Raw genomic sequence first — 27038 nt, 5'->3', positions numbered from 1 at the left:
TCAAACTTGTTTTCATCATATGCCACGTTGGATTTATGCTCGCCCTCATCCTGCTGGTTATAATGGTGTTAACACGTGTATATAATAATCAGTTTGATACGTTGCTTTTAAAGTAATTTCACAGTGCTTACAGAGAACAAAATGCAAAACAAGCTGCTTATGTTTTTGCATACAGGAACTTTTTGCAAAAGCTTTTTGCTAGACTTTTATACTTTTTTACTTTGTAGCACTTTGAGATTGTTGAAATATAAAGTGCATCACAAATACAATGTATTATTATTATTATTATTATTACTACTAACAATTAAAATAAAACATCAATGTTTTCTTTTTAGGAAAGTGCAACAATACATCAATAACTTGGCTGCAAGGGTCAGCATCAATGGTGGTCTGAACAGCCAGTGAAAACTACTAGGGCCGACTTATTAACTCTTTGACTGCCATAAACGTTATAAAACGTTTAGCATAAACCTAGGGAAGGGCGCCGAGGACGTTAAAAGACGTCCCCTATGTTTTTTTTTTTTTTTTTCAAAAACGGGTGCAGGAAAGCCTTGGGCAGCTGTGCTGAAAGAATCAGGCTGATCTGATTAGTCAAAGACTCGTTTTGGCCCCTAGAGGGCAGCGATGACTCTCTTTGCACAAGGTTGGATGGGCCGCCCACCGTGGGCGTCAGTAGAAGACGTGAGGCGGAGCTAGAGTGTTGAGGAGACAATGGCTGATCCAAGCCACAATGGCTTGACCAAGCAACCGGTTACAAGCAGCTCAGCTTGAGCATTTTTTTCAAAGACGGAAAGCATCAATCAATACTAAAAAGCGCATTGATGTCAACGATGATGATGACAACGAGCTCTACGCCAAAGTTAGAAGCTTTGGCGTGACTGTTATGAACACGTAGTAAGCCTCACGGCTAAGCGCGGCTAGCGCGGCTAGCGCTGCTAAGGCCGGAAAACGCGCACAATAGCCGGCCGGGTACTTCTACACAATCGGACATTCGATCGGGCGATGGAGAGTTGGCATCGACCAATGCAGATTGATGATGATGATGAAGATGAAGCTCTACGCCAACGTGACTGTTATGAACACGTAGTAAGCCCCACCGGCAAAGCGCGGCTAGCGCGGCTAGCGCTGCTAAGGCCGGAAAACGCGCACAATAGCCGGCCGGGTACTTCTACACAATCGGACATTCGATCGGGCGATGGAGAGTTGGCATCGACCAATGCAGATTGATGATGATGATGAAGATGAAGCTCTACGCCAACGTGACTGTTATGAACACGTAGTAAGCCCCACCGGCAAAGCGCGGCTAGCGCGGCTAGCGCTGCTAAGGCCGGAAAACGCGGAGCTGCACAAGCGGACATTCGATCGGACAATGAAGAGTACCCCGAGTCCAATGCATATTCATCGGAGGAGCGGGTACAGTCTGATCACGGAGAAGACACTGTTTCTGGACTACGATGCCACCATGAATGGAGTGGATAAAATGGATCAGAACATCTCCTACCAACCCGGTATAGCAACTGAAGGACACGGGGAAGCGAGACGTAACACCACCGTAACGTAACCGTAGCATGATCCTGATATTAGACTTGATGACACACTGCAGTATATACTTGCTATTCCCTGGAAAAAAACGGCCGGCAAGAAAGTGGCGCACGCGAAGAGGCAATCTTGTGCAAATGCTGTTGCGTCTCCTTGCACGCAGGAGAGTGTTACAAAAAGAAAAACTGTCGTTGAAACATCCACATATTTGTAAATAGCACCACAGTTGCACACATTTGTAAATAGTTTGCCAAATTGTTGTCAAATTGTTACACTGTTGAATGTAAATAAACGTATTTTGCTATCAAAAAACACTTTTTCATTCTTGGTGGTAGTGTTTTATAGAAGTAAAGCACTATTTAGGTGTTTGTGGCATCATTCATGGACAAAAAGAAGTGTCAAATTCACTAGAATGCATGAAATAATATCGTTTCACTAAAAGCTTGATTTCTCCGTATTTTGGTCCAACACAGGCGAAATTGGGTCAAACTAACCATTTTCTATTGTTGATTACTAAAGAACGGAATAAGGTAGAAACAAACTCTTTTTTTCTGATGAAAGATGAAAGTCCAATCTTTCATTTGGTAGTACGTGTGTTTCCATAGTCCAAACAGAACATTTTCTGTGGACCTTGAAAATCAGTCAAAATGCTTAAATCGGCTGGCACTGGCGGCATCCCTTTTCTGAAAACGTCTGGCAGTCAAAGAGTTAATCAGCCAATTTGACAAATTTACTTAACTTCACACTTTCCAACTATTTACAGCAGCTGCTGCAGTCTGTAAATAGTTGCCAAAGTTGTTAATTAATAGCAATCAAATACAGCTATCAACACCGTTTATCAATTTATTTTGTTTATCAGTTAACAAACATAACCACATTTCTTCTCTTGGAATTAATGTGTAAAACTTCTACCTTGAATCAAATACTTCTGGAAATATAAATCTATGTGTTGATACAGTAGAAAAATAAAACTTTTTTTGTCGACATTGTTTTAAAAGCTAAACAGTGCCACTTGTGTCCCTCCAATATGACACAAATAAACGTCACATTTTGGCTTTAATGTAGGAACCGAGGTCTGAGCTTGTCATCCCCTCCAACTGTCTGCTGATTTTACAAGTACAAGTACTGTTGTGTAAATTGAGGTGGCTGTTTTGCCAAATTTCCTTTTAGCGTTATTTGATTGGCCAGTCCCCGGTGTAAGAAAATCGGCTATTTTACTGTGATTAGTCCGCTTCACAAAGTTCACCCTATCCTATAGATCTCCTTTCACTTTTCAATTAGTTTTGTCATTGAAAATAGGCTGTTATCAGCATTACCAGCCCACTATATACTACATTTCATAAGGATTTTATGTCGCAGACGACGCAGAGGCTGATAAGCGTCACGGACACGACGAGTGAAAGTAAGCTTGTCTTTCATACCGGTAAGTGCTTGCAAGGCGAGTCCGTCTTGGCGAAATAACGTACATGTTGCGACCTTAATGTGCACATTTGTGCTATTCACATAAGCTTGTAAATGTCTATAAGCAATCATGATAAAATATCCAATTACAGCAGGCTAAAGACGCAATATTGGAGCCGTTAAGAGCAAAACTATTGCTACCATTTGAGTTGCCAGTAATGGCAAAAATAACCACTGCCTAAACGAATGGCATGGGGCAACTTAAGCAATATACTTGCGGCTAGGTGGTATGGGTTGCCACATACTTTTTTTTTTTTTTTTTTTTTTTTTTCTTTTTTTTAACTCTTTGACTGCCAGACGTTTTCAGAAAAGGGATGCCGCCAGTGCCAGCCGATTTAAGCATTTTGACTGATTTTCAAGGTCCACAGAAAATGTTCTGTTTGGACTATGGAAACACACGTACTACCAAATGAAAGATTGGACTTTCATCTTTCATCAGAAAAAAAGAGTTTGTTTCTACCTTATTCCGTTCTTTAGTAATCAACAATAGAAAATGGTTAGTTGCATCCGATTTCGCTTGTTTTGAACTCAAATACGGAGAAATCAAGCTTTTAGTGAAACGATATTATTTCATGCATTCTAGTGAATTTGACACTTCTTTTTGTCCATGAATGATGCCACAAACACCTAAATAGTGCTTTACTTCTATAAAACACTACCACCAAGAATGAAAAAGTGTTTTTTGATAGCAAAATACGTTTATTTACATTCAACAGTGTAACAATTTGACAACAATTTGGCAAACTATTTACAAATGTGTGCAACTGTGGTGCTATTTACAAATATGTGGATGTTTCAACGACAGTTTTTCTTTGTGTAACACTCTCCTGCGTGCAAGAAGACGCAACAGCATTTGCATGATCCATTTTATCCAGTCCATTCATGGTGGCATCGTAGTCCAGAAACAGTGTCTTCTCCGTGATCAGACTGTACCCGCTCCTCCGATGAATATGCATTGGACTCGGGGTACTCTTCATTGTCCGATCGAATGTCCGCTTGTGCAGCTCCGCGTTTTCCGGCCTTAGCAGCGCTAGCCGCGCTAGCCGCGCGTAGCCGGTGAGGCTTACAACGTGATCGTAAACACGTCCAGGCTTCCAACTTTGGCGTCAAACTCGCAGTCATCATCATCATCATCATCAATCTGCATTGGTCGATGCCAACTCTCCATCGCCCGATCGAATGTCCGCTTGTGCAGAAGTACCCGGCCGGCTATTGTGCGCGTTTTCCGGCCTTAGCAGCGCTAGCCGCGCTAGCCGCGCTAGCCGCGCTAGCCGCGCTAGCCGCGCTAGCCGCGCTAGCCGCGCGTAGCCGGTGAGGCTTACAACGTGATCGTAAACACGTCCAGGCTTCCAACTTTGGCGTAGAGCTCGTTGTCATCATCATCGTTGACATCAATCTGCATTGGTCGATGCCAACTCTCCATCGCCCGATCGAATGTCCGCTTGTGCAGAAGTACCCGGCCGGCTATTGTGCGCGTTTTCCGGCCTTAGCAGCGCTAGCCGCGCGTAGCCGGTGAGGCTTACTACGTGATAGTAACAGGCCAAAGCTTCCAACTTTGGCGTAGAGCTCGTTGTCATCATCATCGTTGACATCAATGCGCTTTTTAGTATTGATTGATGCTTTCCGTCTTTGAAAAAAATGCTCAAGCTGAGCTGCTTGTAACCGGTTGCTTGGTCAAGCCATTGTGGCTTGGATCAGCCATTGTCTCCTCAACACTCTAGCTCCGCCTCACGTCTTCTACTGACGCCCACGGTGGGCGGCCCATCCAACCTTGTGCAAAGAGAGTCATCGCTGCCCTCTAGGGGCCAAAACGAGTCTTTGACTAATCAGATCAGCCTGATTCTTTCAGCACAGCTGCCCAAGGCTTTCCTGCACCCGTTTTTGAAAAAAAAAAAAAAAAACATAGGGGACGTCTTTTAACGTCCTCGGCGCCCTTCCCTAGGTTTATGCTAAACGTTTTATAACGTTTATGGCAGTCAAAGAGTTAAGAGCTCAGTATTGTTCATTCGGAAATGTCATCATCATTGCTCTTTTTTTTTTTATTTTTATTTTTATTTTTATTTTTTTTTTTAAATATATATATATATATATATATACATACATATATACATATATACATACACACATACATACATTTTTTTTTTTTGTGTGTGTGGGTGAGTATGTGTGTGTGCGTGCGTGCGTGCGTGCGTGCGTGCGTGTGTTTGTTAGCTCACCAGAAAACCTATTAGAAAAAAAAAAATCTCATACCGTTCACCTAAATCGAACACCAGGAGACCCGAGGTGACCGAAGAAAACCAAGGAAGGTGAAATCCAGCACCGACCAGACACCCCCCACCAGAACTCCTCCCCAGCCCAAGAAACATCCAGACCCCAACAAATCCAAAAAACATAAAATCAGGGAGGCCTCAAGAGACCAACGGAGAGACCGAGAAAAGGAAGGAAGGACAGACGAAGCCGCGTGAGATCCGAGACACCAGCCTCCACCGATTCAATAATCTGAGGAGGAAACAGATTGTGTCTGAGTTTCGGTAGATGCTGGTGTGGTGGATCTGGCATGCATGAAAATCTCCACCAAAGAGGGGAGCCGTCGACCCCCGCCGGAACAGAGCAAGCGCAACACCTCAGGGCCCCCCAGGCCGCGGCAGCGCCAAAGGACGACCCCCGGGCCCCACCAGGGCCACCGGCCGGAGAGCAAACCCAGGAGCAGGAGCGCCCCCCGCCCCAACACGGCCCGCGCCCCCGGCCCAACGCAGCAGGACGGGGCACTGCAGGCCCACCAGGCACCCCACCGGCCCCCAACCCCCGCCCCCCCCCGCCCCCCATCCACCCCCGCCACCCACCCCAACCCAGCCCCAGCCGCCCCCATGCCCCCAATCCCCCAGACACCCCCCACCCCCAGCACCCCCCACCCCGCAACCCCCGGGAACCACCAGGGAAAGCCCCGCAACGCAGCACCCCCCAAGAGACCCAGGGAACGGCCAAGACGCAGCCGCCACCCAGCAGCCAACAGAGGGGCAGACCCGCCCACTCCCCGCCAGGGGGGACAGCACCCACAGAATTAACCCACTGGCATGCCGTGAATCCGAATATCAACAATATCCGAATTGCCACATACCTGACTTCTCCCGTTTTCAGCAAGTGGTGAAATCGAGTCTTATTAGCGAGGTGCAACGTGTCCGCTTTCGTGATAGCTCTTATTATGCCCCTTTCTTGTCATACATGCTTCCTTGTGTTAATGACTCCTCCACGGTAACATGGTACACTGTTTTATTTTTTTTTGCAGGAGTTTGTTTGCTGTTGTTGAGTTCCTCCCATATGGAGTGTGTGAGGACACGATTAGCAAAGCTTACGCTACGGAAGCCCATGTGGGCGAAAGCCGCGGGTGCGGAACAACGAAAGGGGGAAAAAACCCTCGATATTATAATTGTTTTAATCGTCCACAACAAAACACTTGAATTAATTTAAACAATCGATTTATCGCCCAGCCCTCGCTGGACAATAATTCAATATAAGTATGTATGGTGATAGACATGCAGTGTTTCCCACACAATGTTAATAATAAAGTAAATTGGCCACCACCCAAGAAGTTTTCAAGAAAATGTATTAAATATATATTTACTTTACTTTTATTATTATACTTGTGGATTGTGAGGCTAAAGGAGATGAAGGAACAGGACTGAGACCCAACCCGCCTCCCATCCTCACCGCCGGAGTCCACCCACCCAAGTAGATTTCAAATCTGTGGGAAACACTGACATGTGGTCAATATCAGTATAAAATGCGTTGTGTAGGCAGAGGGTACAGTGTGGCGTTAGATTTGTGCCACAATTACAAACATGTAAGAGAACATTTTGTGCATGAAAGAAAGGTTCTTGAAAGTCTAGTTCACTGCCTGCTCGCCTACCGAGCCAAGGAAGTAGCCGTTGAGGCAAGTAAATCATTGACTATGGCAATAATGAGCCTGCTAAAATGATAAAGTAGTCCAAAGATGGTTGGTAAGATATGGTAGTCCAATGACGGTTGGTCAACTGTAATGCATGCACCCCAAGAGAGTATTTTTTTATTAGGTTTTTTGATATGCTACTTTAAAATTGAACATTGTGTAAAGGTTAATGTAACTGAATCAACAATTTTGCTTTGTGGTAGCGTCTTCTACCAATAAACAGGTGCACTGCTGGAGCAGTATTCATGTAAACATTACAATGTACACAAAAACTGTGTACATTCCTTGAACACATTTACTACCAGATACTTAAATTGGTATTTTCCACTTCATAGTTGTTTTATTTCATTAGATCCTTAATCATACATACAAACAGTAAGTTCTGGACTATAAGCCGCACCCTACTGTACCCGCAGGTGTTTTAATGTTATCGCACCGGGTTCCCGCGACTTTCTTTTTCATAATGAGGGCACAAATTGTCTTGCTCTCGTGCTGTCTCTCCTACTATATTTGGGCTCACTTGGTTTGTTTTGCTCTGTCTGTCGCTCCTGCGCTTCCTTTTAAAGTGTGCCCCCTTGTGATCTGATGGATAAGCCTCACCTTTATATTAGCCACAGGGTCGAATGCAAGTGAAAAAAGTAGCGGCTCATAGTCCAGAAATTACTGTAATTTAAATTTTATCTTTAGCTCGTTCACTGCTTTTGACGATTGTATTCTAAAGACAAAAAAGAAACGCCCACTGCCATTGACAAATACATTTGTCAAACCATTTTTTAACAGGGAATGCGTTGCTTACAGTCTCGGCTACTTATACTGTGACTTTCAAGTCGTCTGGATCTCTATACTGTGTATTGCAATTAATCCAGTCTTATAATTTCCCGCTCTGTGAATACAATTTAATCAAGCAATTGTATAGATGGACTACTGTCCATCTATACAATTGCATATTATAATTGCTTGGATTGGATTGATTTTGATTTTTATAGTAGGTCATTAGTAAGTAAAGGCTGAACAATACCCATTCTGGGCTAAATCCGTTCAACCATGTGTTTAGTCCATGCACTAATCATCAGTCACTACTCACAATTCTGGACAGTTCAAGATAGTGTGTTTTTCCTGCTTACTCCAATTACCATGACAAAAGGCACAAAGCTCTGTGTAGGAAGCTGGTCCTTATTTAAGGACCAAAAAAAAGAGAAGGAGGGAGGGAGTGGGGGAAGAGATGGGGAGAGAGGGGTGTGTGAGGGAGAGATTATTTGCACTGCCACTCTAAATCAGAGTACGCCTGCGCCTCTTTTTGCCAATGCATGTGCCGTCTGAAAGAGTCCTTTACTCCCGTTGACAATCTCTTCCAACCCGACACCCACGTTCTCTCCCAATTCTTTTCCTAATATTCCTGGTTCTCCTTCTTTTGTTCATCCGTTGACTTGAATTTCTTTTGTGGAGGCTCAGAAGTGACACTCCGATCGACCGCTTGAAAAACAAAAACTTACTGTGAATGGGAAAAGGGAAAGTATGGAAGGGTTCTCACGAGACTCGTCGCAAAGTCATGGTGCAGTGATAAAATGGTGTCACGAGTCTGTGTGCAGTGTATGGAATCACTTCCACTCGCGATCATTTTCAGGCCGCCATCCGGGCGAAAGGTACCATAAACTGAGTTCGCTCAACGTGATTTTTAGTGGCCGTTGGCAAACGTTAAAGCTCAACCCTGATCTGAGATGCTTAAGATGAGCAGCTAGGGCTGGACGATTATGGAAAAAATAATAATCACGATTAGTTTTGATTGAGATTGATTTCACAATTAATAAAATGATTATTCATTGATTTTAAAACTTAATATTGTTTCAAGTACAAAAAAAATGTGTATTGATTATCAATGGTTTTTGAAGAATTATTTGGGTTTATTATTATTTTTTTACCCAGCCAATGCATTTAAAGAGGCGTCAGTTACACATGGTTTTTCACTATTCACAGGCCCTCCTGGTCAAACTCAATCAATCAATCAAACTTTATTTATAAAGCACCTTTCATACATTAAAACTAGTGCTGTCAAAGTTAAAGCGTTAACGGATTAATGAATCACAAAAAAACATCGCATTAATCATGAATTAACGCAGATTAATCGCACTATTAATTTTGACCATAGATTATCCTTTAGCGTGACGAAGGATGGCTACGTTTAAGGTGTTTGAGCAATAAACATAATTACATGATCACCAGCTCAATGGCCTTGTGGGAGAGTGTCCGCCCTGAGATTGGGAGGTTGTGGGTTCAGTCCTCGGTCGGGTCATACCAAAGACTATTAAAGCTGCTTGTCATTCAGCATTAAGGGTTGGAATTGGGGGGTGAGATCACCAAGTGATTCCCAAGTGCGGCCCCTGCTGCTGCTCACCGCTCCCTAAGGGGATAGGTCAAATGCGGAGAACGAATTTCACCCCACTTAGTTGGGTGTGACAATCAGTGGTACTTTAACTTAAAGCATTTAATAAATGTTTGCATATTACATTTAGAATATTTATTCATGTCAATATATTGGGGTCATTTTTTTCCCATTTTCAATTATGCAAGTAAAAAAGTTGAAGATATCCTCATCACATTAAATGACAAAAATAATTAACACATAACCGGTGCTGTTCAAATTTGGCAGGAAAATGTTTTTGATTTAAAAAAAGGCTTTTTATCAAGCGATTAATCGTGATTAATCAAAATTCCAGGATGTGATTAATCTGATTTAAAAATGTAATCGTTTGACAGCTCTAATTAAAACGCAACTCAAGTGCTGAACAATAAAAATATCCATAGTACAATAAAAAGATAACCCACCCCTCCTGATTCGCTGGGTCGGCTGTATCATGATGTGTGTGTGTGTGTGTGTGTGTGTGTGTGTGTGTGCTGTTACAATGCAATTGAATTTTTTATAATGTTTGTGCAATATTTTTGTGCTATCCTTTTTTACCTTACGCCCTCTCAATAAATTATGTTTAAACGTGTTTGTATTGTGTGTTTAAAGAGCTTAAAAAAAAAACTTGCAGCGCCATAAGTGCTAGGAAAACACAATTGGGTGGGGATTACTGTAATTGAATATGCAGAGACAGCAAACTAATTAAACAAACAAACAGCTAACTTAATAATTGGAGGGTTTTACAGCTGATTTATGCAACAGCAAAAAATAAATAAAAAAACAGAATTCCACACCTGGTCTACAGTCCACTGTTGTTGCCTCAAGAAACTTGCACACTCAGCTGTTTTACTATTTTGTTGATTTTGAATTTTTTATGTTGAAGTTTGGTGACCAAACTCTGACTTGCCACTACATAAGCACTTCATGTGTTTGCTTCGTATTGTAACGATACAAAAATTCGGACTTCCATGTTATACCTGCATAAAGTACATCCATTGATACATCAGCAAATCCGGCCATGCTGTATCTCCCCCCAAAAAGGTGTGATCAAAACCTGTGTGGTGTGACCAACTGAAAAGTTGGTAGCACCAGGTTTTGGCCTTAATATGAAGTGCAGGTTGATTTAATGCCAAATGGGGTGTGGGGGTGGATAAATGCCTTAGTCCTTAAGTCCTATGAGTGTCTGAAGTAAGCTGGTAAAAGCCAACCAAATTAAATATGTACCACTGAGTGTGGCTCTATTTAATTTGAAGCAAGTGGTTTTATTTATTTATTTGCTTGCTTGCTTGCTTACTTTAAATAGTGATTTGTAACAAGTGTTCACCCTTGCTAGTTCATACTGGTCTTTACTTACATTTGATAAGATCGTAAACTCTCATAAAACATCCGGGCAACATCCGAGGTTTGGGATACTGTGTGCCTTGGGTATAGAATGCGTGTTAGGGTGACAGTCTGTGTTTTTAGGATTAATGTCTGGCTCCACAGGGGCTAACCATGAGGTCATCTCCGGTTTTACGCGTCTGTGTTCCCAAGTTGTGCAGGCTAGGAGTGGCATGTTTGCAGCTTTTCTACACCAACCTTTTACTGTACGTAGATGTGTGTTTTCAGATTCTACACATAATGTCACATGTGTGGATGTTTGTAAACAGTAATGAAGACTTGAGAATCCACCGCTATTATGGATTTTGGTACTGTATATGTGAGGGCTTAATGTTATTGACCCACTTTGGGTGGGCTGCGTATTATATCATCTTTGCCAGCACACACGCACGCACACTCTGATGCCCATATACTACATGTAGGCATGCTCAGCAGCAGGGATACACAGGTTCTGCTGATGAGCACCAAACTGTTGTGACTTGGCTCAGACTAAGCCTCATCAAGCTGCGCTCTGGGCGTTGTTGTTTTTCTGTCTTGATGGATTAAACACAGACAAGTGTTTGTTTTATCTTTCACCTCACATTTGTGACAAGTTTGGGCCGTGCTCATACTTGACATGGGCAAATCTGATGTGTTGCTCCGCGAAGGCAGTAGAACGATATTAAGTGGTGTATTGTAGACATTTTCTGAACAGTTTTTGTTCTATTAGTTGACAACGTGTTATTTGGTCTTGCATTTTATTTTAGATATATATATTTTTTATTTTTGCTAGGAGCGCAGTGTCCCCTAACCTAACATGTTAGGGGTGAAAGTAGATTTAGGGGCACACTGTAAATTAACTTGCAAAGTAAAATATTCATCCCACTCATTTTCACTATATAACTGATAAATGGGCTGCAGGATGGAGCAGAAGTATGACTGCAAAAAAAAAAATATATATAAAGAATATTAATAAAACATTCTGGGAACTTACTGGTTGCACTAGCGCGAATAGATGGACATTTTAGTTGCGCTTGTCTCAACATTGGCAAAATGACCCATTTAGAGGCAGTCTGGAGCCCTGTTATTGGTCAGTCCGCATGTGTGGGTGTTACTTTTTACAAATGACTGACCAATCTAACGTGTTGAAAATGGCTTGTTCTTTGATCATGCAATGTTAATAGTGCAATTTTAAACATGCAATTTTTGGGGTCTCCTAAAAGTGACTCTTTTGGAGGTAGGTAGCACCAGTGATATGTTGAACTCTGCATTAATGGGAGATAACAAACAGTGGTATCCCATGTGCAACATGAAACCTAGTTGCATTCTATTATGGCTTTTCAGGAAAAAAAAAGTGCACTAACTGTCGGAAAATTGAAACGTATAAATGGCAAATCTTACTTATCGTATCACTCATTTTCAATGACTGTTAAAATGAACCATTATTCCTTCAAACAGTTCAAGTTCCGACTGAACTTTGAACTTTGCAATTCTTGTGGGGTTCTTTTTATTGCCGGGATGTTTATTGCACCACATTGCTTCTCTAATAACTTGGCAGTGTGTATATCCTATTGCATTACGTAAAATAAGGTGGAGACTTCTCATAAATGTTATTTGTTAGTCACAGGTCCCTTGTTTTGAGTTAGGCAGGTTTGTACATGCTTGCTCTTAACTGATCTTCATCTGATGTCACAGGAATGTGGTAACATGACTTTGAGGGCTTTCCCACCTTATCTTGCATGTCTTTCCATGCAGTTTATTTTAAATGCTTAACCCCGGTATACAGGGCTTAACACTGCGACCATTTTAGCAGCAAATGTGGCCAACTTTACAGTGAGTGCTGGTAAAAACTTAATCCAGTCACACGGCGCAAGTATATGTCTTAATTAGTGGTGCAATAGCTCATCTTTGAGCCGTGATCAAATACCACGTTTCGTGTTGTACATAGTTCGCAGAGCACGTTGCAAAGGCCAACTTCAAAATAAAATCCTTCCAACTAATACTTTGACATCACTGTAATTGCCTTGGTAGACTTAGTATTTAAGTTGACACTGCGAGTGTCGTGGTGGCGTGGCAGCTCAAGGCGCCAAGCTTGACTCGTCCTCATTCAACTACCAAGATCAACACAGCGCCATCCCGAAATCATTTTCAGTCACTTATTAAAGATGCTAAGAAACCGCCAGTTTATTAGTCTGTCGTTGTATGATACAGCACAAGTCTCAAGTGGTGTTAGCAACTAGCCACTAATGGGAGTGTAAACACTGACGGCTTTTAGCGAGACGCGAGGAACATTCAAATGCAGTTGGACATTAAACGTTAATACAGTAATAGCAAATATCTAAACAATGTGGATGTTTATCAATTTATATAAGTTTGCATACATTACATTATTCTCTCTAGCATTTTTTTCAGCAGGGGGGCGAGGCCAGTCAGCCATACTTGCCAACTTTGTGTTGTGAAAAATTGGGACATTTTTTTTTACACGTCATGACCGGCGGTAGGTGCCGACGGACCTTAAGTCGTTGGGGGGAACAGACGGATCAGGGCTCTACGCTAACTTATGCACTGGTTATCACCTGTGCTATCAATTTTTTCAGTCGGTCGCACCACACATGATTTGGTCGTAACCTTTTTGGGCAGGTGTAGCATCAACATATTTGCTGATGTATAGTTGTCTGAATTTGCCTACCGAAGTTTCATATGACGCAAAGATTGACAATGACTTAAGATATTAGGGCTGGGACAAAATATCGTTTGGCAATTTATCGCGATACTTGTTCACACGATCCGCAGTATCGATCCATTAATTAATTAATCCCACTTAATTGATACCATACATTGCCGTGCAGCACGGCTGCATTAAAAGTAGCCAGCTATATGTTAATCTACCAATCCCAGAGGGGGAGCAGCATATACAGTGCTGCTCAAAAGTTTGGGAACCTCTTGAGCAATTTGTTTCAACCTGATTTTGTTGTTCAATCTGAACCATTACATTTTGTATAAAATAGCAGGTGTAGGTTTATCAAGTCAATGCAATTTTTTTTTAATCAATTGTGTAGTCAAAACTTAATTTGCAAAAGTAAGTGAACCCTGAGCTGCATTAGTAGGATCAGGTAGGACAAATTGTTAGCTTAGCTAACCACTGAAATGGAACAATGAAATGAGAGAGGTTTAGCAAAGAAATTGTGCATCACTCACTGAAACAGAGACAAAACCACGTCACTTTAGTCTTAACCAGGTGAACCCATACAGGTCAGTCATGCTGAGAGGAAGAGAAATGTCGGGATCTCAGGAAGTGGGTAGTGACAGCACATCTGTCTGGGGAAAGCTATAACGTCATCTAAAAAAAATTAGCTTCATCATTCCACTGTGAAGCAGAACACTGAAAATTACTACAATCCAGCTTAGAAGTGGATGACCTTCTAAAATATCAGCAAGAACCACAAGAAAAATGATAATTCAGGTGAAAGCCAACCTGTGCATCACATCGAGGGATTTGCAGACCTCTTTTGCTGCATCTGGGACATGTACGTGCATGCTTCAACAATCAGAAGAAAAGTCAATTGACAAGGCTTTCGTGGAAGGCTTGCTAGGTAGAAGCCTCTGCTCACAAAAAAGATCAAAGCTGCCCATCTCAACTTTGCCAGCGAGTACCTGGACAACACTGAAGCTTCTGTGGACAGATGAGCCCAAAATTTAACTGTTTTGTCACAACTAAAACATGTTTGGTGAAAAGTCAACACTGCATACCAGCAAAAGAACCTTCTCCCTACAGTGAAGCATGGGGGTGAGAATGTTAAATTCTGGGCTGGATTTTCATCCTCAGGACCTGGACAACTCCACATAATCCAGGGAATCATGAATTCAGAGGAATATTGTGAAATCCTGGAACATAACCTGAAGCCGTCCTTTGTTGGGGTGTGTTTAAAAAAATCGATGCGGCAGTACATCGTTGCGGGCCTCATTAGGAGGAGAGCCACAATGTAGGGCGAGTAGGAGAAGCCCACAGTAGACAAGGAAGTAGGTGGTAGCATGTGGAGGAGCATTAGTTTAGCGATAAGAAATTGGTCAAGACGTAGGAAGCCACCGGGTTATCGCGCATATCTTTGATTTACCCGTTCAACGGATGAAGCTTCGCGGGCAGAAGGCATCGAGCTAGCACACCACATTGATCAAAAGAAGCCCCCCGCCCCCAGTCAAGCCACCGGGTCATCGCGTATCTCCTTGACTTTCCCGTTACCCGGATGAAGCTCCGTGGGCAAACAGAAATCGAGGAAGTACGCCACGGACCCACGCAGTAAACCTTCGGGGGCAAGCTGCGTCGCCATCGAGGTGAGCACGAACTTGGTCCCATGCTAAATTTCATAACTTCAAGATGACCGCTTTCACTGTCCATCAGCCCATGTCATATGATGCCTATACTATATATTGCCTCGTTAATTATGTAAATGTGGAGTTATAGATAGCAATGCCTCTCTTCTACTGCTGATTACTCAAGAATGACAAATGCTAGAGACAAACTTTTTTTGTGATGAAAGATGAGGGTTTAAGCTTTTTCTCAGTAGGTCCCATGTTTATATACCCATAGAACACAATATTATGTAGGTCGTTAAAATCCTGTAAAATGGCTGGCACTGAGGGGATGGCAGCGCTGCATGACTGCCGATTAAATTGAAATTGCATACTAATATCACTTTCATGAATAAAAAACAAACAATGAGTTTGAGTGAAAAATGGGCCATCCTGGCAGGATGATCCCTTTAAAAAAAAAATAAAAAATACAAATAATTATATCTAATATAATTTATTATTTAAGCCCCCCCCCAAATGGCCAAAAATAAAACTGAAACAGAAGAAAAAAGTATCACAATACGTATCAGATCGCCACCAAGGTATCGGGATCCGGATTGGATCGTGACAGAAGTGCATCGTCCAAGCCCTAAAAGATATATTTGCAAAATATTTTACTAAGAACTGTCTGCATCAAGCAGTAACTAGCAAAACAAGTCAATCATTTTATATCACTTTAAAAGAAGACATTGGATAAAAAAGGCTTTTCTTTGATGTGAGCATTATTTTGTTCAACACAGAGGGTCTGCTGGCTCTTATAGTGACGGCGTCTGCAGGGCTCTACACTAACTTTTACACTAACTTTCTTTAGTTGGTCGCACCACACAGTATTTGCTCACACCCTTTTTGGGGGGAGGTGCAGCATGAACATATTGAACATATATCACGTTATCTGTTGAGTGTTACATGATCAGTTTTGATTAAAATAGACCCACCTGAAAATGTAATAATCTCCAATAATGTACTAATGATATTGCAATATCAACGAAGAATATTTTTTTTTTGCATTATTGGTTAAATTATTACATTATCGGGTTTTATTATATTTTTGAGTAAGTGCAAACTTTATTACATTTTAAGCGTTATTACATTATAACGTAATAACGCTGAGAGTTGAGCAAGCTCTGTTGGAAGTGTCGATTGATTGTCAATGTGTCTTGTAGTGTAATTAAATTGCATTAGTTCTTGCAACTAGTTTCTTCATTGGCGCATGAGCACTGAGCAGACAGATCCACTGCCAAGAGTTGAGTTAGGGCACTCACTACAGCATATATCACACAGGTCTATCTGAGAGAGTTTGTTTTGAGAGGAATTGCTAACTGATCAGTGCCCGTCTGCCTTTGCTACATGTCCAAGGAAACATGTTAATTTTAGGGGTAGCTGTGATTTTACTATTTACCACTAGAGGGTACATTAGTCTGACAAGCCAGCAGCAATGCTCTGACCAGTAAGTGGCCTTGCTAACCTCACTTTTGTGTGTACCACACTGTACTGAAAAATTTGAAGAAACTCAAAATGGAGTATGTCAAAAACTATATTAACCTCAAGCTTTGATTTATGCAGGAGATGCCCCTCCATTATTTTTTTCTAAACAGCTCGAGTTGAGGGGTAATGGGGAGCTGGAGCCTGTCCCATCTGACTTTGGGCACAAAGTAGACTACACATAGACTAGGTGCCCTAGTCTGAGCATAGTTGTTTATACGAAACTTATTTTGGGGTAAGTTTTGTGACGTTTTTATAACATTTCAGTGATATGATTCTATTTTTATATCTAGGTGACCAAGTACAGTTAAGACCCTGAATTTAGATAGTTTAACTTGCGAGCCCAAATAACTAGTATTGACCTTAAGAAAAACAAGTTTCAATTGTAAAACTTGCTGACAAACACTCTGGAATATAAATTGGTATCTCTTTTGTGTATGTTGCTGTTATAGTACATGATTTACAGCATACATACCTGGCCACCCTGGCAAACAACTACTATGACTTGCATAGTTTGTGGATGATGTAGTGACACGGTATACAGTTTTATAATGTTATTGTCAAGTCTCTGTTATAGCCAGGGATTTGAGCTCTCACCGCCTAAGTATATTGCACCAATAAATCAGCATGTCACATTGATTTTCAAGAGCATGCAGCTATGTTAATGCAATATATCATTGGTCCCAGTGATGATAGACTGTACCAACTGTTAATTAGGGTCTAATTTGGGTCTCATCACACACCAAATGGCATCATATGTGCTGAGTGGTGTAATGTGATACCTTACTGTGATACTGATACCCAAATTAGTAACTTAGTACCTATATGATTTGTTCTTTTTCTTAAATTTTCAATCCAATTTATTGTTTATTGAATGCATAATTTTTTTTTTTTAAATCATGAACAATTAGTTGTCTTCAATAAACACAAGGCAAAGACTACAATAAAGCAAAAATGTGTCTCTGTTAAAGGTGAAAACTTGTGGAATCATTTTGATAGCAAATTTACAAATGTGTGGTTCAATTATTACTAACTCAAAAGTGTATAATTAACCAAGTATAAAAATGTGACAAATTTTGTTGGCCTGACAAGGGAGATTTTTTTTTTTGCAAAACAAGTTTGTGTTTCTTTTTATGACTTGTCTTGAGATGAAAAATGTTTGATGTTGTGTTTGTGTGTTGTGGTTATTAATTATTATGTAATGTACAAAGGAAATGATAAGCTGTTGCTTCACCTTATGCCTTTTCGATTGGCTTGCTTGCTCAGAATTTTTTTTCTTCTGTTTTATCTGTATTTCTGTTGATTGAGGCTGATTGAATAAAATCAACCAACCAACCAGTAATATAGTGAAAATGAATGGGATGAATATTTACTGTATTAAATCAATTTACATTACAGTATGTGCCCCTAAATATTTAGCTCGTTCCCGTTTTAATGTGGAACCCTACAGTGTCCTGCCTACTGATATACTGCACTAAAATATTGTACTGTGATTCACTAAACATGGAGGATCTTAAAAGTCGGTGAAATGACAGAGTGGCCCTAAAAATAATAATCTGCAGATTAATTTTAAAAAAGTTGAATGCAAAAATAATGTTATTTTAAATAATTTCTTCATGCAGAGGTCAAATTCCATGTACATGTTTGTACATAACAAAAAAAGATGACATTCATTCTTCTCATCTGTCTGGTCCGTCCGTGGGCATGCTCCGTTAAAAAAAAATCAAACCAGAATCAAAGTGAAAATTGACCACTGGTTCACAAAACACAACGAAATTGCAGATGCTTTCATCTGACGTACTGCTGCGTGCTGCACTCCTCTCCCCCTCCCTTCCAGCCTTGAACAAGCGGCGGGTAAGGTTTAGGAGTGGTGTACCGCCGCTACATAAATGAATGTAGAGGAAATGCTGAATTTGTTTTCATAAATTCTTAAATCCTCCCACCAAAGTGAATGTAGTGTATTTGATTGTGATTGATTTAATATAAACAATATCTATTTGAAAAGGCATTAACAAGCTGCCTAGCTCTTTCCTATCATACTTTGACATTTCATACCGTAATGTCATCGATTATAAATAGATATATACGCTATGCATACTATGACCATTTTCAACACCATCGTCATAACCTTGTGAAACCACATCTGTAACATCAGTAGTTTGGCAGTGTCAGTTTACATATTAGCCTTCAGCTTTATGCTTGTGTCCTGGCAGGGGGCTGTTATTAGATGACTGTCTTTCTATTTGCTGCCAGTGATTTCATCCATCAGGACATGAGAGACCTGTTAGTCCAGCTCGGAGAGAGGCAGGAAACCAAAGTGTCAGGAAGAATTACAGCCTGCACTGGGGGGGGTTGATAGCATGAGTAAAGGATGACAGAGGCCTCACGCTGAAATATTTTCAGGCAAAAAAGAATGTGTGATTAGTTAAACACCTTGGATGTGTCAGGTGATGTTATGCTGCCAAGGTCACTGTGTTTAAATAGTTACTTGATATGGTGACATGCTACCTTTTGGATGCAAGGCATATATAATCTTTTCAACAAAACATGCAACAGTGTTACTTGTCCCTTCAAAAACAAAGAAGGTGAGCAGTATTTAACTATTTTGGTGATTGTTGGAAAATTAACTAAACTTTAAGTCTGAAACATCATAATATAAAAAGCTTTTCCTTCACAGTTGAGGAGGCAGTATCCTTTTATCGTGTTTTGCTCAAATGTTTTTACTCGGGATGGGCATAGCAATTGTTAAGAATTCGTATGATTGTGTCTTGTATCTTGAAGCAATACACATGTAACAGATGCAATCAACCTCTAAATTGAAATGTTTAATTGTTTGAACACATTTGAGTCTTGGTGACAGAAATTCTCAAAATGCATTATACGACTTGCACTGCTTGCACTTAAACAACCACCATAGAAAAACACATGGAATAACGTTTCTTAACTCATTCAAACCCAAAATCGTATACATATGTTTTTAATACTTTGTCCTGCACTCCCCAAAACGTAATTATACGTTTTTATGTTTTTTTTATTTATGTTAGAGCATACAGAAAGCTTTGATACAGCTTCTGACATGAAGAGATTGCTTACAGCTAATGGTAGTTATTACCAAAAAAACGGCCAACAGGTGGCAGCAGAGTATAAGAGATCAGCCAGGGCCATGGTGCAACAAGCTCTTTTCCCATTGTTTTCAACAGGTTTTTTAATAAAGATGAAACTATATGATGAAGCTATATTCTAATGCTTATTGCTGCAAAACGGAAACAGATACAAACATACTTTATTTTCCTGGTGAAATATGAGACTCGAATCTTTCTTTTGGTAGGTTCCATGTTTTTATAGCAATAGAACAGAATATTCTGTGGACCTTGCAAAATTAGTCAAAATCCAGTAAAACAACCGAGCGAAGGGGTTGCTTCAGTGAAAATGGCTGGGAGTTAATATGAGTTAACGTGTTGTTTCGCTAACCCCTCATCCGTCCCCAGTACGAGTACATTGGTTTACAAGGATGTGGGCGTGAGAAACTGCTTTGCCATCACTAGTTTGTGTGTCCATAATCCACAATGGACGGATATTATATGACAAGTTTTCGGAAAATGTGTGTTTTATTTGTCGATATTGCAGCTTAGCTCTCCTTGAAAGCAACTAGGTTATTTTTTTGCTTGCTAACAGTCCTATTATTAACTAGTACATAAACAGACTGACAAACAAATACACACACAATCAACTCGCGTGAGATATTTACGTCATATGCTCTACTGTATGTTGTGTGGCTAGGTGCCATTTTGGCACCTTTGTCTCCATGCGAGGGTGAGCAGCTTTCGTAAATTGACACCCACTTCTTCATATGTCATGTCATGAGGAGGAGGATTTTGTGCATGTTTGTGGATCTGATGGCCGCTCTGATTACACCACTTCTGAGCAGAGACCAGTAACGCGAGTCGGCTCTGACCTGAAAATTGTCAGTTAACTACCATCCTCATCTCTTTCACTCTTATTTTTACGTGACTTTTCACGTAATCAAGTGAACTCTGAACTCTGTCTGTGGTGTTATTAGTATGTAACTGAGCTGCAGTCTCAGTCAGACAGCTGGTTGTAAAAAGGTTGACTTTTAACCTTGCTACTGTGGAACTCTGATCGTGGGGCTTTGCAAAAGCACCTCTCTCTCTCGAAGGAGGGGTCAACAGCAGCCTTTGCCAACTAATGTGCTCTGAGTGTCCATGCCAGGACCCTTTTCAAATGTGCAAACCTTAATCCCCCTGTGGCATTATTTGCAGAAGAAAACAAGTAAGGGATACGGCGGGGGTTGTAATGTAAGCAGTGTCTTTTAGACGGCCTTCTTTCGTGCTGGGAGTGGAGACTCTATAGCCATTACTCACGGTGCAGTAATGTGCAGAATGTATTCTTGGCTCCTGTCTTCCAATCAGTCACTGTAGAAAGGTTTGCAAGTCAAAAAAAGAGGTAGCCAGTCTGCTTGCTGTCTGCACCACTGCTATTTACCAGGGAGGGGGTGATATTTTAAACTGGAGAGCCCACATATTTACCCCATTGAGCTTGACTGACCTTGCCATTTGCTGGGGGTTAAGGCGCATGAGACAACTGACAGTGAAAAGAAGCTGGGAACGAGAGAGGCTCTCTTAATAAGCAGCCTGCTTCCAGTGTCTGCAGGCAGTCTGAAAGCAGTCCAAAGAAGAGGAGGAAGACTGTCAAAAAGAAAACTGAGTAAGGCAACTCGTGTAAGATTTTGACAAGCGTGGCGGAAGACATTTGGTGGAGTTGAGAAGTAGCCAAGCTGAGCTGACTTTCCCCCCCGAGGAGGAGTTGCAGTTGCCGGCCAGGGCAGGTCCCAAGGCTGGCAGGGGCTGGCCCTACTGCTTCTCCACCTCCATTTCTTTTCTCCTCTCCCACTCTTCCTTATCCTCCCTTGACGAATCGACTGCTGTGCAGTGCAGAATTTACAGGTAGAGCCTGTAAGGAACCGAGGAATGCTTGAATATTCCTCAAACGAAGAACACTCCAGAGGATGAGCCTTTCATAAGAGGACCTCTGCTTCGAAGTTCTTTTTTTTTTTTTTTGCACTCACTGGTTGAGTGCATATAGGAGACTTTTATACTTTATTTTTTTTGCCCTCCATTTTTGTTTTTTTAAAACCGGAATGCTGGCAACCTTTTCGGTAACACGGTGCAAGGACCAGCTCCACTCACCCAAGATGAGCCGCTGGCTGAAATGCACCTCCATGCACTTTGTAGGTACTCCTTTCTAAAAACAACTAATAAAAGTTGCTTGTTTCATCCCTGTATAAAAAAATGCTGTGATTGACCTATTGGATGGTAAATGGCAAAATGATTCAAAATGTATGTTTTGGTGGCTTGGCAGTCAAATCTAACAATTCCGTTCTCACGCGCCGTAATTCACTTAATGTACAAAGAGTACCACAGTGTTTTATTTCACCTGGCTTTGTATGTGTTGGTCATTCCACAACATTGTTCATTTATATAAAACAACTACGCAATTACAAACAAAAAGGTTTGTAGCTCTTAAACACGGATTACGTTTGCGCTGTTAAACTATGTTCTGATCAATAATTGTCCAATACTACATCTCTGATAGTTTTGTGTTGTGTTTGTTGTTGTCAGAACACAGACTGGAACAAGTACGATGATCGGCTGATGAAGGCAGTGGAACGAGGTGAAGTGGACAAGGCGGCTGCTGTTCTAAACAAGAAGGGTATCATCCCAACCAAACTTGACGTGGAGGGACGTTCTGCGTAAGTAAACACACACGCACATTTCCATACTCAGACAAGCTCATGCCCAGTTACCGTCTGCTGACATACAGAAATAGTTCCTTTACAAAACACTTCCAATGTTCAATACCAAAACAGTAACAGCAACATGTTCTTGCTCCATCGCTTATATAGATTAGATTTTTTTTTAAACTGTTAGCTAAGCTCTGAACTGCTTACTCAGAAATAGCTTGATACCTTTGTTTATGACCTCAAGGCTTCATCTCCCTATTTGACCCCCTAAAAATTGCAATAAAATCCTCACGGTTATGTAGGTTTCACATTTCATATCTAAACCATATATATATATATATATATATATATATATATATACATATCTCCAACGTGTCCCTTTAAATGGCCATCTGCCACTGGAGGTCAGTGTTGGAGTTGGTCTAAAGAATGTTTGTGGCCTCTCGAGGCTTGACCACACTGGCCATGGGCTTTTTGGATAGTTCTCACAGGAAATGACAGCCCAAAAATTCATCTTAGATCTATTGTGGTGTTCACTACATCAAGCCAGACAGATGTTTTTGCTCAGATGAAATCTCTTACTGGAATCAGTTGACATCGCGAATGACCATATTTTACATGGTTACATTTTTGTCAGGGAGCCTCCCTGTTTTGTGCAAGCAAAGCTAGGAAAACTTAAACTCCATGTTTCATGAAATGAATGCAGTTTAACCCTCAATATATTGTGGCAATCTCTGGCCTCTTCGAGGTTCAGTGTGAAAAGACTTATAATAGAGTTATAATAATAACACTTTAGAAGCTCTGATCCTACAATCATTTCCAGTCATCTATGTAACTTGCTTTTTCGGCACTGTTGCACAAACTGGCAAAATATTAAGTGTGCTCTTCTTAAATTTCTCATAATAATGTGCTGGAATTTATCAGTACTGAGTGCTGTAACCTGGGTGCTGGATTAAAATATAAGAAAATAGATCATTATTCTGTTGCATAATCTGCCTAAAACAAAAATGAACCACAACTGCTACTCAGCAAGTCTACATTTAGTTCAGTGGACCACACAGACAAACATGTGTCTATGGCATTCTGGCTGCTGCAAAGGCCGTGAAAGAATGTTGAATGGAGACCAGTGGTTATTAAAGACTACTCTGGGGAAACTAATTACAAACTGCTAACCCATTGATTCTATTTTATTTGTGCTGGATTAGTATTGTGTAGAAGTAGTTCATTTCGGCGCCCAGCTGGGTAAACACAGTTAATGCCTGCCATGGCTTTAGTAGACTAATTCGCCACACCTGCATAAAAAGAGCAGATGTGATCGCATGCTAACAAGGAGTCAGTTGCGAAAATCAATTTGATAGCACTTGATGCCTGCTCATTCAACGCCATACCTACTTCCTTGTGCTTCTGTTTTTATTTAGGTTAGCAGTGTTTTTATTTCTTACTTTGGCAGCAATATGTGCTTGTGTCGTCAACAAGGTCAATGTTGAATTAAAGTCTTGGGGCCCCACTGTATTCTCCCATGTGTGTGTGTGTAAGTCCAGAAAATATGCTCTTCTTTTCTGGCTGAGCACATTCTCCCGTCCACTCAGGTCTGTCATTCATGCCATATTTGTAATCTGTCAAATCTGTGTAACTGTGCACATTCTCTGATGGGTTTGCGTACTTTTCCTCTCATGTGCTGTAAAGGCTAAATTGAGCTTTTTCCCGCTGGTTGGTCTATCACCATTAGCGCTCTGAAACAACTCTGCCAACCCCTCTCCTATTGTATGTCATAGCGACCCTGCTCGTGAATTGAACATTTTTTCAATTTGAGGCATGGCACTGTGTGACCGCACTCACTCACCTTGCACTTCGCCATTCGATTCGACACAGCATTTAATTGTCCTTTTTGCAGCACATACACAAATAGGTTTGCTAACAGTGTGCTGCCCTAGAAATTCCTGAGCCTGATATGTTCCATTAATATAACATTCTTCCATGCTTAAAGTGTGAACCCTAAAGCCCCTATCCCACTGAGTTGCGAGTGTTGCCGAACGTTGCGAAAATTGCGAGTTCGACAGGGTTCGGAATTGGTTGGAATATGTCGCATTTGTGTTATTCATAGTTGTCGCCATTATCGCAAGGAAATTTTGAACATGTTTCAAATTTCCTTGCAATAATGGCGACAACTACGAATCCATTGTTTCACCAACATGCACATTTGCTCGTAATTCATCGTAATTTGTCATAACTGTGTCGTCAAAGTTCTTTCCGAGGTCCCATTCATAAATTCACTCTGACGCCCATATACTACGGTGAGAGAGCGTTTGTTTTCAGGCTGAACGCGCTCTGTTTGGAGATGTGCGGCTGTGCCTGCAACTGCACACGCATTGAAATCACATTTCAGAAACGAAAAACAAAAAGCTAGTTTGGAGACATGTGTTAAACATATTTTCTAGTTTTTTTTTTTACAATTGCTCAATGTGCCCCAGCCCACCACAGGCAGCGCTGACAGTCAAGCAGGGTGATATTCCTCCAAAACGCATGCAGATTTTGCCGCGTGGGTATAGGCTATAGGCTCTATCAATGGCATCTGACTCCCTGAAAAAAGAAAAAAATGTTTAAGCCGATTAAGTGTCAAAATGATGACATACCATGTACGCTGTCATATTGGGACATTTTTGGTGCAGCGCGACATCGCTATAACGTGGTGCGTGCAGGGGAACAAAAAGCCCTGTTCGTTTTGGATTTGTTTCCTAGACTGTATTGTACTATAAAAATGCCAATGGTATCTTCAAGTATTGGCATAATTTAGATAGCTCTCATACCCACTCAGGTTTAATATATTGTTTCTTTGAGGAAAAAAAAAATTGTCACACACAGCAACCGGTCCGTTTTGGTGGCATTAAGTGAAATTAAATGAAAAGCGTGTCGCCAAAATGTATGCATACGTGTGCTAATGAAAATAAATATTATAACTAAATTTGCAGTGTTATTGTTATTGTTACTGTTATTGTTATTATTGTTCACGTCATGATGACTCCCAACCGCTATAGACACAAAACATTGCGTCAAAAAGAAAAGGAAAAAAAAAGCGACTGATTATTACCCAAAAATGTATGAGTAGGCCTACATGTGCAGACATTTGATAACCATAGTCTGAAAATATTAGAACGAAGAACTTGCAACATTTTTGATAATATTCAAAAACTTTTACTATTATTATTATTATTATTATTATTATATGAATGTACGGCAGCGCTTCCGTCCTAAACATTATCCAAATTATTGCTTCGTTCTAATATTTTTAGACAATGATTAACATATGTTTGCACATGTACTCTCATAAATTTGATGTACAATCAGTCATTGTTTTCATTCATAATACCACCGTAAGGGCTCGTTGCGCATGGCTGTGTCACATTTTACTGCAGTCGAGCCTACAAATGTCTTTTTCGCCCTTTTTATTCTCTAAGGAAGAGTATGAAAAACCTGACTGAGTGATATCTAAATTATGGCAATATACTTGACGACGCCATACTCATTTTTATAGCACAAAATTTAGACCAGGAAATAAGTCCAAAATTAACAGGGGTTGCTTGCACGCAAACACGTCACGGCGATGGCTGACTGGACAAAAATGTCCCATAATTACATCCTCTAATATAAAGGAAAAGAAAAATTATAATTTTAACCTGTTTTGTGGGTTAGTTTTACTCAAATTTGAGGTTAATTCGCACGTCTCAAATGTTGCTTTTACATCGCAAACACGTCCCACGGCGATAACGTAATATTTTTTAGCAATGTTCTCAATTCAGTGGGATAGGGCGTAACCCTAAATAAGACGTTTTGTTGAATATTTCAATACAAAATTGTTTAAACATCGATTCGGCCGCATATTAAATCGATACGAGAACCACGCGCTGTAATATCGATAGCGATATATTGCTGAATCGATTTTATTAAACACCCCTAATTGAAACCATTCCATGTTTAGAATGGCTCTGTTTCCATGTGGACATGGCTTCTATCAATAGTCTTCCACAAATTTCAGGGACGTTAATGAAAAATGTAAATAAAACCAGAATAGTCGTTTTCAACCGATACAAATCATATTTAATGTTTGAACGGATTATCACTCATTTGTTTTTGTTTTTGTTTTTGTTTTATTTTTGGGAGGGGTAGCACATATACTCTTATTCTGAGATTGCTCCCTGCAACACATTCCAAAATAGCCAGAACAGGGGTTAAGATTCCCCCCCCCAAACAAACAAACCAACAAAAACAAACTCCGTTTGGAACATTGCTCAGGTGAATCGGTTAACTGAAAACAGGTGAGTGTTATGACTCATGATTGGTTTTAAAAGGATGACCGCTGTTGTTCACAAAGTGGTGAATCTTGCCCCGTCCATGCTTGTGAACAACAGCGTTTCCCAACAGTTTAAGAACATTGTTTCTCATCATACAATTGCAAGGAATTTAGGGATCTCTTCATCTGCAGCCCTAAATATAAAAAAATTGATTATATAAAATAATAAAAGGTTCAGAAAATCGGGCGAACGTTTCAGAAAGTCAATGTTTTGAACGATAAAGTAAGGTATGTTTGAGGGGGACAATGAAGAAATTGAAATATTTCTTCATCAAAGAAGCGAACATTAGTCATTTGTTGAGTGCCAGCAGCAGAGTGTCTTGTGGCAGAGAGACGCTCTCATATGGCGTCATCTCATGGTGCATTCTCCTGCCAATATTGGCAATATGAA

At 40.7% G+C, this 27038-nt stretch overlaps 1 protein-coding gene across 1 annotated transcript in view; it reads left to right on the top strand.

Moving 5' to 3' along the window:
* The first annotated feature begins 21147 nt into the window (after positions 1-21147).
* Positions 21148-27038, top strand: part of uacab (uveal autoantigen with coiled-coil domains and ankyrin repeats b) — a 28530-nt gene continuing 22639 nt past the window's right edge. The window contains exons 1-2 of the mRNA XM_086071804.1: positions 21148-21786; positions 22178-22308. Of these exons, the coding sequence (XP_085927930.1) occupies positions 21697-21786; positions 22178-22308 (221 nt within the window). The 5' untranslated portion in view covers positions 21148-21696. The remainder of the gene's footprint in view (positions 21787-22177; positions 22309-27038) is intronic.

Source organism: Leptonotus elevatus, chromosome 3 (assembly GCF_054856555.1).
Source record: "Leptonotus elevatus isolate MCC_2025b chromosome 3, RoL_Lele_1.0, whole genome shotgun sequence".
NCBI classification, from domain to species: domain Eukaryota; kingdom Metazoa; phylum Chordata; class Actinopteri; order Syngnathiformes; family Syngnathidae; genus Leptonotus; species Leptonotus elevatus.
Note: the sequence above shows the minus strand (reverse complement) of the source record. Positions and strands in the feature narration are given on the sequence as shown.